This window comes from Crinia signifera, chromosome 1 (genome assembly GCF_055691185.1).
Source record: "Crinia signifera chromosome 1, ASM5569118v1, whole genome shotgun sequence".
Taxonomy (NCBI): domain Eukaryota; kingdom Metazoa; phylum Chordata; class Amphibia; order Anura; family Myobatrachidae; genus Crinia; species Crinia signifera.
Window position 1 is genome coordinate 92,774,958 of NC_139217.1, and position 15,502 is coordinate 92,790,459.

The following is a 15,502-nucleotide window of genomic DNA, read 5'->3' on the forward strand; positions in this document are numbered from 1 at the left end:
AGCAGGTAAGCAATTGTTCAAGACAAGGAAGGAAGGCCGCAGGCCGGCTTTATCCCCCTTGCTTGTCTGTGATTGGCTGCCAGCTGTAGCACCAATCAATGCTGGGAAAGGAGCACACACCTTGATCCATGTACAGGTGTGTGCGTCAGAGGTGACGTGGATGGACAGCGGGGATTGGTCTGGGGAATCAGCTGACTTGAGAGTGTCATGGCGGCACCCATGCTGCCCGGGAACGGCGTGCACTTGACAGGGAACTATGGCAACTGACCGCGGGGACACAGGGGACATCGCGCCACACATCAGAAGCCATGCGGATGACAGGCCTCTCACGCAGTACCGACCATCGAGATGGTAATGAGCGATGTTTCCGATGGTAAGATCTGCGGTTTGTGACAATAAAAAGGGAGAGAAAGTAAAACAAAAAATGTCATACTACAACCAGCCTTGGTCATCTAGTGGCGAGAGAAGAGTATTGTATATCTATGCATCTTAATACTTAAGGGGCAGGGACGTGCAGTCAGGGGAGGCAGGGGAGGCGGAGCCTCCCCTGTCATTTATGTTTAATATAATAATACAATACAAAGAAAATACTTATGACACATATTATGTGTCATAAGTATATGCTTTGTATTATTAGAATCATTTTTACTCTTTTTTTTTTTTTTTTATTAGCTAAGGAGGCATCAAGAGCGATGCCTCCCGCTGTCTATATTAAAGTTACAGACACAGGGGCGGGCAGTGGGCAGGGCTGAGAACTGAGCTGTAAAAGCTCATTTAAAAAATGTGTATAGGCGGCACCTATAGCAGTGCCTCGGTGACAGGGACGTGCTTTTCTGCCTATATGAAAGCACACCCCTGTCACTGAGGCAGAAGTGATTGGACACAGTGGTGTCTCAGTGACAGGGGAAGCTTTCATAAAGGCAGAAAGCGCGTCCCTGAACGATGGCACTTCTATAGGTGAGGTGCCGCTTATACTGTAGCACAGTTTAGTTTTTAAGGTGGACCCCCTGCACAGCTCGTCTGCTGACTTGAATTGCCGATTTCCTTGATGTGCTAATCGCTGCACTGCATCGACTTATTACTACTATCACAAGGTAAGCCATCTGCCGGCACTAGGAACCAGTGGCTTAACAGAGGCTGGACGGAGGCAGCAGCATGCAGGAGCATAGTATGATTCAGGAAGTGTCATCTGCGTGCGTGTGCTGGCAAAGGGAATGGAGGTGAGAGAGATATAGGAGCATGGAGACACACAGGAAAGACAGTGCAGCCTGCCACACTATAGAGACAGTCAGAGATAGTTGGAGGGGATAGGAAAGAGATGCTAACAGAGAGCTGGGGGAGTGCAGGAACGGAGAGACAGTCAGAGAGTGATAGGGGAGTCTGGACACAGAGAGTTAGACTGCTGCTGAGAGAGGGAGAGAGAGAGACTGCTGCTGGGAGAGAGAGAGACTGCTGCTGGGAGAGAGTGAGAGAGACTGCTGCTGGGAGGGAGAGAGAGACTGCTGCTGGGAGGGAGAGAGAGAGAGAGAAAGACTGTTGCTGGGAGGGAGAGAGAGAGACTGCTGCTGGGAGAGAGAGACTGCTGCTGGGAGGGGGAGAGAGAGACTGCTGCTGGGAGGGAGAGAGAGAGAGACTGCTGCTGGGAGGGAGAGAGAGAGACTGCTGCTGGGAGGGAGAGAGATACTGCTGCTGCTTGGATGGAGAGAGAGAGAGAGAGAGAGAGAAAGACTGTTGCTGGGAGGGAGAGAGAGTCTGCTGCTGGGAGAGAGAGACTGCTGCTGGGAGGGAGAGAGAGAGAGAGAGAGAGAAAGACTGTTGCTGGGAGGGAGAGAGAGAGACTGCTGCTGGGAGAGAGAGAGAGAGAGAGACTGCTGCTGGGAGGGAGAGAGAGAGACTGCTGCTGGGAGGGAGAGAGATACTGCTGCTTGGAGGGAGAGAGAGAGACTGCTGCTGGGAGAGAGAGAGACTGCTGCTGGGAGGGAGAGAGAGACTGCTGCTGGGAGGGAGAGAGAGACTGCTGCTGGGAGAGAGAGATAAACTGCTGCTGGGAGGGAGAGAGAGAGACTGCTGCTGGGAGGGAGAGAGAGAGAGACTGCTGCTGGGAGGGAGAGAGACTGCTGCTGGGAGAGAGAGAGAGACTGCTGCTGGGAGAGAGAGATAAACTGCTGCTGGGAGAGAGAGAGAGATGACAGAGGGGAGAGATCCAGAGGATTCCCAGCAAAGAGAGACAGAGTGACAGGGAAGTCACAGAATACAGAGACTGGGCTGGGTCTCTAGAAGCTATGGGGCCCACAATTTTCTAGTTACGCTCCTGCTCAGCAGCAGTGAGCACGGCTTCCTGAGCATCACTGTGCTGAGCGGACAGCACCTTAATTTGCATATGGCGTCATGAAGCACAATCAGGTGGGCCTGAGTGCTCAAAATGCCAGGTCCTATTTTTGGTCCCAGTCCGGCCCTGTTGCCGGGGGGTGGGGGGCGGAGCTGTGCCGAGCCGCTCAGCCGTCAGCTCCCGCTTATCTGGCCACCAGGAACCGGCACAGTCTGCTCCCCTTACTGTCCGGGGTCTCTTCTCCCTCCCACCCGGCGCTATTGTTCTAGGTCTGCATGCCTGTCCCGGGACGCTGCAGTCACTGCTGCCTGGGTATCCGCGGTGCCTGGCTAAACGGTAATTTGGCGGGTGGGGGCTGTGTTTTTTATAAAGTGGCATACAGTAGGTGTTTATTTGTGTTAAGGGACAGACAGACATGTGTGTTTGTGTTGCTGTGACAGAGGTGTGTATCTGTATTTGTGTAAAGTGACATGTGTGTGTTTGTGTAATGTGACAGGTGTGTACTGTTTCTGTGTGTTTTTTAAATTAAGTATATTGGCCCAATGTACTGGCCTCTGAGTTCAGTGGCTTTGTGGGGTGCTGGCTGAACTCAGAGGTTCTTTTAAAGAGGCAGACATTTACAAGGCAAAACCATGCATTGTAAATGATTGCCCTTTTAAAAAAAACTCAGTTCAGCCAGCACCCCACACAGCCAGTGAACTCAGAGGCCAGTACATTGGGCCAATACTGTATACTTCATTTAAAAATATACTTATTTTACAGAAAACACACAGAAACCGTACATACCTGTCACTTTACACACATACACACCTCTGTCACAACACAAACACACAAGTCTGTCCCCTAAGAGGCTAGTTAGTACATTTGGCTGCATGTTTTTTTTTGTTTTTTTAAAGTGAAAAGGTATGTGAGCAGACCCCATGGTGGCTTGGTGGAGCCAGTGGTGATGGGTCTGTGGCGAGCGCTGGGTCCAGGTTGTTTCTGCGCTGACAGGCAGCAGCTGCTCTGGCAGGTCTCTGCTGCTTATGCAGGGGGCAGCTACTGCACCTGCCTGCCAGTGCAGAAACATCCTGAACATAATGCTCCCCACAGAGCCTGGCGGCACTGGCTCCGCCAAGCCAGTGCCTCACCAACCACAAACCTCACCGCACGTCACTGTTAAGGGGCATACACATGTTGCAATTTTAGGTCATTTTCTTAGCTATCTGCCTAGCACTACCTGGTTTCCAGGTGCAGCATGCATGACAGCATGATATCCAGGGAGAGATTCAGAAAGTGAGAGTTTTTTTAAAGCAGCAAATCATTTATGCCCCTTTCAGACCGCACTTTTAAAACGGTAAATTGCCGTTTTTTTACCGTTTTAAAACGGTAATGTGTGCGGTCTGAAAGGTCCAGTCCCACTTAACCGGTTAGAAAATGCCGTTTTTTCTAACCGGTTAAAATGCAGGGTCCTACCCGTTTCTGAACCGGTATTTTAGCGCAAAAATCGGCTCAGAAACGGTATTTAGGACCCAGCCAATGAGCTGGGTCCTAAATTCAGCACAGTGAATACTTAATGAGCGCTCATTAAGTATTCACAGCACTGGAGACCCCCCGCGCGTGTCGACACCCCCCGCGCGCGTGTCGACGCCCCCCCCGCGCGTGTCGACGGCCCCCCCGCGTGTCGACCCCCCCGCGCGTGTCGGCGCCCCCCCCCGCGTCGACTTACCCCGTGCCGGTATCTCCGTTGTGGTTCCCGGCACTGCAGCTCAGTATGCTCGGAAAGCACTTATGAAAAAAGTGTCTTTCAGAAAATGGCTGCCCCCCATACGGAAGACAGTTTTTTTAAACAGGGTTTCCTATGGGGCAGCCATTTTCTGGAAGACACTTTTTTCATAAGTGCTTTCCGAGCATACTGAGCTGCAGTCCACAACGGAGGTACCGGCACGGGGTAAGTCGACACGGGGGGGGGCGCCGACACGCGGGGTGGGGTGGGGGGGCGTCGACACGCGCGGGGGGCGTCGACATGCGCGGGGGGGCGTCGACATGCTCTCGGTCGACACGCGAGGGGGGGGGGGGGAGCTGCACGGAGGGGAGGGCTGAAGGCTGCACTGGCTTTGACCCTTTATTTGGAAAGTTTCCAAAAACGGGTCTGCCAGTGTCAAAAAATCGGCACTTAAACGGTAATATACCGTTTAAGTGCTGCGGTGTGAAAGGGGTTTTATCTGGCAGACCCGTTTTTGGAAACGTTTCCAAATACAGGGTCAAAGCCAGTTATGCGGTCTGAAAGCAGCATTACATTAATTTACAATTAAACTGGTTTTGTAGTGTTAATGATTGCTGCTTTAAAAATGTCTTACCAAATCTCTCACTGTCTGAATCTCTCATCCTATTAAATCCCCCCCCCCCCCCCAAGCACACACACTCTCTAAATGGAGAACAGGAGGAGACACCACCACAGTTATGAAGAGCTCAGTGCTGCAGAAGACCAAGGGGCCAAGGCAGGAGAAGTTACTGTTTTTATTTTGTACACACAAAGCTGTGTAATTAATGTAATGAATGCAATATCTAGCCCTCCATGAACCAATTTAATACTTCCCCTAGTTTTTATTTTTGTTCCCCTTTAATTTAACCCCACATGCTCACTTAGGGTGGAGGGGTGCTGTAGCATGCACGTGCACCCAGCACCATTAATACATGCTACACCTCTGCTCGGTATTACTGGGATCTTAAGCTGGGTACACATATGTACAATCGTCGGGCCGTTCTTCCGATCTGCGGACGAACGGCCGTTCGATTGTATATATGTGTACGCTGTCCCGATCCCTTCGTTGCGATCGATAAACGGCCAAAAACGCTCTTGGCCGTCCACGGTCGGTCGGTCGCAGGTTCTTTGCTGCTTAATATTCTTCCGACAGGACGGCTCCATATCGAAAGAAAAGTGACATGTGTACGCACGTTCGATCGATATGCAGCCCGTTCCTGCGATCATTCCTCCCAAAAGCAGCACGCCCATGTGGGTGTTGACTAGCTGCGTCATCCCTCCATCAGCGCAGCATGTAAACAACAGGAAGTCTTCTCCCCCGTACTTTCATCAGGATTCATCAGGATTGTTCTCCCGTATCTCCTGTAGCAATGGCATGTGGGAGAAGGTGTCTCTCCTCAGAAGCCAGTCTCTGGTCCAGCAGCTCCGATTCTTGGTCCTTTTTCTTTTTTTAATAGCCTGCAATCTAATGGCCATAGCAGCCAAAATGCACGCACGAGCCTTCCTTCTCCTCAAGCTCATAATTAAAAAGGCCCAAATGCACCGATAGACGAACGTACGTACGTATATCCTGTACAGCTAGCAATGGATCTGAATAGTCACGGCTCTATTCACTGTACTACACGAACGATTCTTTGTTCCGTGATCACGCCTCGTTTTGGTATGCTCTTTTAATCCAGCCCATTATGATAATGTTGTGTACATTTTTATCGTGCGAATAGCCAGAACGGGAGAGTGTGTACGGTGGTACAATCTTTTTCTTGCGATTGATTGGACGGGAGTACATCGGACGTCGCAAGTAAAATTGTACATATGTGTACGCGCAGATCGGTCTTATGTTTCGGACGGCCGAACGTGAATTCGGTCGATCGAACGGTCGCAAGAAAAATGAAATTGTACATATGTGTACCCAGCTTTAGTTGAGAACATCTCAATTAGTGGACATCCCCTTTTCCCCTTAGTGCTTACAGCTGCCTCAAAACAGGTAACATAGCCCATACCCCCCTATGTAGGGTAACTGGTTGGGTGTCCTTTATCTGGCTATCTCTGTAATTCTAATTATTTTATGTAACTCAGTCTGATATATCAGGATTTAGATGTTCATTCAGGTTCCATGCGGGAGTTAAGTGTTGCAGCTTAGGGGTGGACACCTCTTCCCAATTTGTCTCTCTCTTTTTTTTTTTTTTACTTTTATATGCGAGTTGGAGGTCCATTTATTTGCATGCCATGTGCAGGGATATGAAGAGTTAACCCCCCCCCCCACACACACACACACACACACACACACCACCACCCAGAGGCAGAACTCTGGGAGGCAATGGAGTCATCTGCCGCCGGGCTCCTGCTCCCAAGGGGGCACCTCTCCTCCACTGTGAGTTTTAATCAGTTAATTGAAAACCTTTTATATCACTTCTGTGGCTGTCTTCTCCTTCTAGCAGGACCATAGATGCCACACTCTCTTTATTCTAGAAATAATATCCATAACATACATACATGCATACATACATATATTTATATAAGGTGGTGTGTATGTGTGTGTTGGGGGGGCACCAATATTTATCTTGCCTCCGGGCAACTGGGACGAACTTACGCCACTGCCACCACCCACACACAATTTTGTTAACACTTCCATTCTTCCACTGTGAGCACTGTATGCAATAGTTTGTTGTAATACACTACTGTATGAGTTTATTCCGGAATTTAAAAATAATTTTGGGGTGGAAACTGACATTTTCTGGGAGTGTCTGGAAAAATGCAGGTGTGATGTAGATTTGTGGAAGGATCATAGACTGGAAAACTTGCAGAGACTGTAAAATAATTATGGATTAGCAGCTGGCCGGCGATCACGATTTTTTCGCAAGTCATTTGCAGACCTGCACTGTGCAGGTTTTCAATCTGTCTGTGCAGTGACTATCTGATCACAGGTCTCTGCAAATTTGCACAGTAGCGATCAGGTCTGAATAACCCCCATTATCTTGACCAACTTCTATCTGCAGAAATTCACAATGTTATCTCTTAAAGCTTAATATCCATATTTTTTTAACCTTAGGCTTCACCATGTCAACATAAAAGTTTCAAGTTTTATATACAATGTCTACAACAAGTCTGAGTATTGAAATTAGCGTACCAGGAGTTTGAGGCGTTGAATTAGGTGTTGGGATGGATTGAGCAAATAATAGATAGATTAGAGAAATAAATCAAAATAATTTCTGGGAAGGTCAATAGATACAGGGCCGTCTTAACATTGGCGGGGGACCTGGGCAGAACATTAGCCCCCACACACACACACACATATCTATGTGCAGCGGGGTCCGGGCAGCAGCGGCTGGGAGCTTGTACTATTTGTGGAGAGGGAAGCGCTGCCGATTTTGAAAAGACTTTTCAACTGCTGATTGGCAGAAAGAATTCAGCCAATCAGTGTCAATCTATTCAAAATCAGCAGCGCTTCTTGCCGCCCGGCATATAGCACTACAAGCTTCCAGCCACCTCTGCCCGGACCCCGCAGTAACTTCCCTTCCCCATGGCACCACTTAGCTAGGCTTACAATACCATACCTTTAAACTGAGTCATGCATGAATTAAACAGATTCCATGGCTGGCTTAATTCAAGCCTGCATTTGACCCGGTTTTAATCAGCCACATTACCTGTGTAAAGGTCCATACACACTGCGATTTTGCTCAGCGTGTATGGACAGCATTGATCGGTTTCAACACTGGGGGAAAGCTGCTCAGAGCATACACACTGAATGGCTTTCACCCTGCCCGGCACCGACATCGGGAGGCGGATGGCTTTGCATAGCACAGAGCTATGCAAAGCCATCCTCAAAGCCGCTCATCTGCTGGTATTACCAGCAGATGTGCGGCTTTCCCTGCGATGATGCGGGAGCGCGCAGCAGCAGCGCTCACCGCTCATCGCCAGGGCATACACACACGGGGCGGCTGTGAGCAGAAAGCTGCTCAAACCGGGTGTTTTGAGTGACTTTCAGCTCAAAGTCGCCTAGTGTGTATGGGCCTTTAGGCTACCTATAGCTATCTTAGCAATTTCAGATTAAATATGAAACTTTCTGGTGTTTATTTATTAATTGTGATTAGTAAGTCTGTCAGTCTTCCATTTATTTCTTGAGACATAGACATAAGCAAATTTACATAGCAATAGCTAAAGACAAAAACACAGGTGCGCAATGAGCTCCGGTGACTGGGAAGTACAAAAGCTGAATAAATGTACACAGGAAAGTCAACAGGCTTCTGTGCAATGTGCACTTATTCTCTGTCATGATTTAGTTGCGGTCGCATAGTATAAACATTGACTGAACACATATAAATTACATTCCACTAAAGATAAATTTGTATTATGTGCACCTAATGGAGCAGTATCAGAAAGCAAACATACAACAGCACTCAACTACTTATAAACATGTTACATTTTATTGCTTTCGTCCATCACTAGAAATAAAATATGCCAGCAACTTTAAATATAAAGGGTCAATCGTATACTGTACATATTGCTTTAGATAATGCTCTTACATGAAACTGATCCTCACCTGCTTTATCTTTTGTTAGTTTGAGGATATCTTTGAGTCTGGATGGGTAAATAAATTGACTGAGGTATTATTGAAGGGTTCTGTGTTCTAAGCCTGTGAGAGAGATAAAGTCAACAGAGATAAAAGCAACCATCTTCTATCTACCACCATTACAGAATGTGTTTGAAAATGGAAGTTAGGAGATGATTGGCTGATACTTTGTCTCTGTCGACTTTACCTCTCTCCAATGCTTAATACATAACTCCTGATTCACCTGTGTTCAAGCATAGATATACATAAAACCTGCAGTGTAATGGTGGAGGTTGGGAAACCACGAGTTTGTGGGCAGTGGTGCCGAGAGAGGGGGTACTAATTACCCGGGCTCACATCTGATGGAGGGGGTCAGTGGGACCCCCCATTACTTTGTAGCAGCTCTTCTTATCCAAGCATATGCTGTGCCGACATGTTAACTGTTAAATGTCGACCTGAACATGTCGGCCTTTTATCCATGGCAAAACTTGTGAATAATGACATTTTTCTTGTCTACCTTAACCCCTTCAATGGTGTTTTTTTTAGGGAGCACTCACACTGGGTGAGTTTTTTTGGCGGAGGGGTTCCCTAAAAAAAATGAACACCACTGTGACTCCCGGATCCAGCCAGCGCCACTGAACACTTCATCAGCCGCTGCCCGGCCCTGCCCCCGGCAAACTGGCTGTATGCGGCGTGACGTTAGCAAGGTGGTGGGGCCAGGCAGCAGGAGCTGGGCAGTGGCTGAAGCTTAGCGCAGTGCTGATCTCACTGTCGACATTTGAGGCCTATCAACATAATGTTTTCAAAATTTTGACCAGTTACCTCCCCTCCTGCATTCTTCAGGAGACTCCCTGAAATAACAGCAATCTCCCTCTCTCCCTCGATAGTCTAGCTATCTCCCTCATGTCACCTAGCCCACATTACACTGTTACATTTTTAGGCAAAAAAGGACTGAGAGATAGATACATTTACATTAAATCATCTGCACAATTTCCCAGCATTTTACCAAGTATAGTAGCTGTTACTAACTGCTTTGGGGCTCATCTACATTTGGATATAAGTCATTTTACAAGATTCCTCTCAGATGTAGCCGTACACACCCACGCTTCTAGGTGCCACGTTCACAATCTCTTTTCACAATCTCTCCATATAATGAACCAGACACGCCCCTTTGGGTGGAGCATGACACCCCCCCCCCTCAATGGGGCGCTGTGCAAAATTCTACTACCAACTATAATCTCCCTGAAACTAGTTTTCGAAAGTAGGCAAGTATGATTTTGACCACTGACATTCTGACATCACAGACACTAATTTAGACAACTAGAAATTTATTACAGGAGGCAATTACACTGTCAACGCAATAATATTGAGAACATGATAAATAACTACAATCCCCCAACATAACCCAAAACAAATAGAGTATGTGCTTAATTTCAGTAACATTACTAGAGATCAATAGCACCTGGGAACTGAGCAGCAAAGGCGTGTTTGTTGTCACCTCACAGATATACAGGGACTGCCTGAATGTATGGGCTGGTCACTGCAGTGATTGACAGCTCGGCCTCCCAGAGCTGGCTGCAGCCTCCCATCACAATGCATTGGCAGGAGATTTTAGAACTGTCTCTGTTGCCTCTGGCAACCTGTCTCTGTTCAATAAAAGAGAACAACACTACACCAAACACTGTGAGGACTACAAAGCAGGCAAGCCCGGATAATAAGGAATTAAAGAGGGGACCTGCATATTCAGGCTCATAGTAAGTATTGTACACGATTTGTTCGCTTAATACTTTGCAGAATTCAGCATAAAGTTTTATTTTTTTTTTTCTTGCTGAACAAAGTAAAAGCAGGATTACGGCTAGAATACCATTCAGTAGCTGTGGATGTAGCTGAGTGTACTGAATTACAATGCACAGTCCTCCATATATCCAGAGTGCAGAATCAGAGTCATGCTGTGGGTGATTAATAGACTTTTAATATGGATGCTTTTAATTTAAATAAGTTTGGTAAAAACTGTGGTAATGTTTTCTCACGCTTACTTGTAATCACCGTAACTTTGTTACAGTGTTTTCATGTGGTGCATTTACAGTTTGTCTCCTATTATTTAAAGAGGTGAAACAATAGGACAATGATGGAAACGGGGAAGGTTTATAGGCAGAAAAGCCAGATTGTTGTAAAATAAAAAATGTTGATGGTATGAAGCTGACGGAGGATAGTAGTGACAGAAAATGTAGCTATGTACAGATTAGAAGGGTTTATTTAATACTTGAAAATATATTTATTTATTCAGCTGTTTCATCATGAAATACTACAGGGTTGGTGTAATGTCTCTGGATTTCGTGCATTAAACTAAACGGGGCATAGGAAATAGGGGCCGATCTCGGATGTTTTTGTAAGGGATACGGTCACTAGGTTGACCCTATATAGGTCGACATGCATGGGGTTGACCACTCAAGGCCGACAGGACTTAGGTCGACACTTGGATAAGGTCCACAGTGCTTGGCAAAGGTCGACACAAGCATTAGGTCGACAATGGCAGGGTTGACAGTCGAAAGGTTGACTTGCATTTTGAAAGGGTTTTCTGGCCGACATGTGCTGACAGTTGATATTTCATGCCCGCGCCCAGAGCATGGCAAGCGCAGCGAGGGGACTCGGCACACACACGGTGTCCATGTCGACTATGTCAACATAACAAAAAACATGAAAAAAACTCATGTTGACCTTTTGACCAGTTTTACTGCACCTTCATTTTTATAGCAAAACGACCATAGGCATGCAAAGCACATGCCATCCGGGTGTGCAGAGGGTGCAGACTGTAATGTGGCACTGCCAATGGGGTTGTGTAGCACCAGCAATAGGTTGTGTCTGGCACTGTTTTAATAATGCTACATAGTGCTTCCATTCATCACAGAATAATGCCACATAGCGCCCTCATTTATCATACAATACCATAAAAGTGCCCTGATTTATCACACAATATACCACATAATACCTGCTTTTATAACAAACAAATGCCACACAGTGCCCTAATTTATTAATGAATAAGGCCCCAGAAATGCCCTAATTTCTTACAGAATAAAGACATAAGTGCCCTCATTTATTTAAGAAAAATGCCACAGAGCTGCTTTATTTTATTACAGAATAAAGCCACGCAAGTACCCTCATTTATCACAGAATAATGCCGCAGTGCCCTGATTTATCCCAGAATGCCACCTAAGTGCCCTGATTTATTACAAAAAATACCACATGATACACTTTTTTGATCACAAAAAAATGTCACAGAGTGTCTTCATTTATCGCAGAATGCCACATAAGTGCCCACATTTATCACAAAAAAGCCACAGAACTGCTCTAATTTAGTATAGTATAAAGCAACATAGTGTTCTCATTTATCAAAAATTATTGCTACATAGTGCCCTCATTTATCACAGAAGAAAGCCACAAATTTGTTTGGAAAATGGGCAAAACCATGTGCACTGCAGGTTGGGCAGATGTAACGTGCAGAGAGAGTTACATTTGGGTGGGGTGTGTTGAAACGGAAATCTAAATTGCAGTGTAAAATTAATGCAGCCACATATTTACCCTGCACAGAAACAAAATAACTCTCACAAATCTAACTCTCTCTGCACATGTTACATCTGCCCCACCTGCAGTACACATGGTTTTGCCCATTTTCCAAACAAATTTGTACCGCGATCAGATCTGAATAAAGGCCATAGTGCCCTCATTTATCACAGAAGAAAGCTACATAGTGTCCCCATTTATCACAGAAGAATGACACATAGTGCCCTTTATTATGACAGAAGAATGCAACATAGTGCCCTCATTTTTCACAGAATAATACTGATAATATGTTTGTCAGCCTTTAATCATTCTATCTTCTCTCTGCATTCTCTTATTGAGTGCAAGGGGGAAAGCTCTGTGCAAGGAACAGTCTGCAAATTACTTGCCACCATATAATTGTATTGTGACCTTCTTCAATATCTCTACTGTTGATGGGTTTAAAACATTGGCAGAAAGTAAATGATGGTTGTGCCATCGATTGCTGTGTTTTGCGCATGTGCAGACATAACATATTTTAAAATCATGACACCACTATTGATGGTGCATTATCGGTGTCCCAACACAATTTGTTGTGTTTTTTTTTTTATATATCAAAGCCATTCAAAAAGCCATAGACCATTGATGTCTCGAAAGCCATTGGGGGTCAATAGCCATCTCTAAGGTGCATTCAAACATTGTTAAATACACATGTTTTGCAAATAATTTGTCCCTTGCTCCCAGTGTGCCACCTGAAGGGGACAGTAGCTCCCCATACACCCCTATTGCTATACCACTGGGTACACCCTGCAAACTAGTGTATATTCAACTCTATAACAGTCTGTAAATGTGTACCATAAAACAGGCACAGGGGCTTATTCACTATGGATTGCAGATGCCACCCACAGCATAGTTACTCGCATCGCAGTTTAATGTGATCTGTTTGACCCACAGAGGATGTCCAGTCGTGTTCATAATCCACCTGGATCATCAGTGCCACGTCCGCCTGTTATTGAGCACCCTTTATCCCGACTCGGAGACCCAGATACCTTGTCCCTTAGAGGGTTTTCCAGGGCAGGTGGGTCACAGCATGGGGCAGAGGAAGAAGAACCCCCCAGAAGGAATCTTCATACAGCATCCTCCTCCTATAGCGACAGAAGCCTACCACTTACACCACAGCATCATATCCCCCAGGGTGTTCAAACCACCATCGTACCTGACCAAAACAAGACCAGGCTGCCCATATTTGGTAAGTGCACAACGCCATCTGTATAATGGTTCACTTATGCACCACTTTGTGCAAATAAAATACCCTTGCTTACAGAATAAGGTGTGTATATTATTCTGGTGACAGTGTTTCTATACAGACTTCTATTAATCTATTATGTGCTACTTTTGATATTAAATACTATGAAGCCTAACACTCTAATTTATGTACAATATTGCTCATTATATATATTTAGACCTGAGTAATTATTCATATACAGGTTTGGGGAAGCAGCTGTGTTACAAATGGTTTGCACCTGAACATGAATTACTAGTATGTTTTCTCTCATTTAATTCATTATGCGTGGTAATTGACCGCAGATAATAGATTGGTCAACGCTATCCAATTCGTCCCCGATGCCAGCACTTATCAGGGATTACACTTTATGTGCCTCAGGCAAGCAAATGAATAATCCATGATAACAGCTCAGTTTTTCAGCTCTTACCACTAGCGCTGTCCTTTGCTAACATCTTCATTCATATAACATTAATAAACGCTGATATGCATGCGATGAGTGGCGAGATGCATCCCATGCAGAATGTGTTGTTTTATGCATCCTGTCCTAAAATGTGCTGGACATCTTCTATTTATCCCCTGCAGAATCAATACTACTACCCTTAATATTTTCAGTATAAAAATAATCAATATCAAAATAAATGCAGCAACACCAGCAGCCTCCTTATCAATGGTAGTGGATAACATTCTGTGCTGACATATTGTACATAGTGATACTTAATAGGGCACTGTATCCAGCAAGGACTGTCATTTTATTGCTTGTAATCTGTAACTGTGCCGTTCTGTCATTGGCCTGCAAGAGCATGCGCTGGAAAAAGCATGGCATTTCACCAGGTCAGGGGTCATGCAGCCTGTGTATTAAGTTTCAAATGTACAATATTCAAGCACAAGACATTATCCTCTGTTCATAAAGAAGAGTCTACGACAGACTGAGTATTTTTGGAATTGATAGCGCTGGGTGAACACTTTGGTCATGAGATTGTATTTGCTTGGCTGAAATACATGTGACTTGACAGGCCTGGTACAGAAGCATTTTATGAAAAGTCTAGCACTGACCTGTGGTTATTTTAGTGATGACATCTAATATATAGGTTCAGGGCCGGTGTAAGGCTTCTAAGCACCTACAGAGCTGCGAGCGGCGTCTAATGGACTCGCAGGGCTGCGAAATTAGCAGCCTTGCGAGTCAATCAGAATAAGGTCCATACTGTGTACCAAAGTGGAAGCATCGGATGCACATGACTTGACCTTTAGCCTCCTGAGTGAATCAATGGAGTCAACGACAGAGCAGCTTCCTGACTGGCTCTCTAGTTTCAAGCAAATTCACACAGACAGATTTTGACCTGCCCATAAAATGGGTGTGGTGTAATTTACCGACAGTCGGGATTCCGACAGTCATTACTCAGACGTCGGAATCCCGACTGCACAGCGGGGGGAGCGCAATGAAGCCCCCTGGGGGCACGGTGGAGAGCTGGGCTCACCACCTATTTTATTCTCCCTCTATGGGGGTCGTGGACCCCCACGAGGGAGCAGTCGGGATTCAGACGACGGAGTAATGACTGTCGGAATCCCGACAGACCATAAAATGGTCTGCAAATGGTCCCGACACACCTGCATTTGTATAACCACCCCCCTATTACCTTCCTGTCATTCACTTTGTTCATAAACACTGTGTGAATGCGCTATCACCAATCAATCACTGCGCATGCACAGTTGGTGTTGACCCATGTGCATTGCCAAATAATTGCTCAACTGCTTATGACATTGCATCCAACTATGAAAGAGTCCCACACATAGGTGCATACCAGGGTCGGTTTAAGAAAGGAGGAGGGTATGTGTTCAGGCTCCATGTGGACCCCCTTTTCTCCAGCAGCAGCTCTGTAGACAATGGTCTAGCCATCCACCTCAATCTAACTATCCTACCACCACAATATAATCAGCTGGTCACCACAATATGGTTACATTGTGGTGTTTAGATTGTGGTGGCCAGCTGTGTTTGTGTTTTGTGGTGGCAGCATGGTTATATTATGGTGGCTGGCTATACTGAAGTGGCCGGATGACCAT

The 15,502-nt window shown here is 45.9% G+C and overlaps 1 protein-coding gene across 4 annotated transcripts in view; it reads left to right on the plus strand.

Annotated features, from left to right (window-relative positions):
- Window positions 1–809: 809 nt before the first annotated feature.
- The window catches only part of LOC146058169 (EF-hand calcium-binding domain-containing protein 6-like), a 118,685-nt gene continuing 103,992 nt past the window's right edge, over window positions 810–15,502 (plus strand). Inside the window, exons 1-2 of one of the 4 annotated variants that reach the window (XM_083170256.1) lie at window positions 810–1,094; window positions 13,114–13,408. In XM_083170256.1, the coding sequence (XP_083026382.1) occupies window positions 13,117–13,408 (292 nt within the window). In that variant the 5' untranslated portion in view covers window positions 810–1,094; window positions 13,114–13,116. Of the gene's footprint in view, window positions 1,095–1,150; window positions 1,221–10,252; window positions 10,377–13,113; window positions 13,409–15,502 lie in introns of those variants that run through there. The other 3 variants (XM_083170264.1, XM_083170241.1, XM_083170250.1) reach the window with 3 other exon arrangements.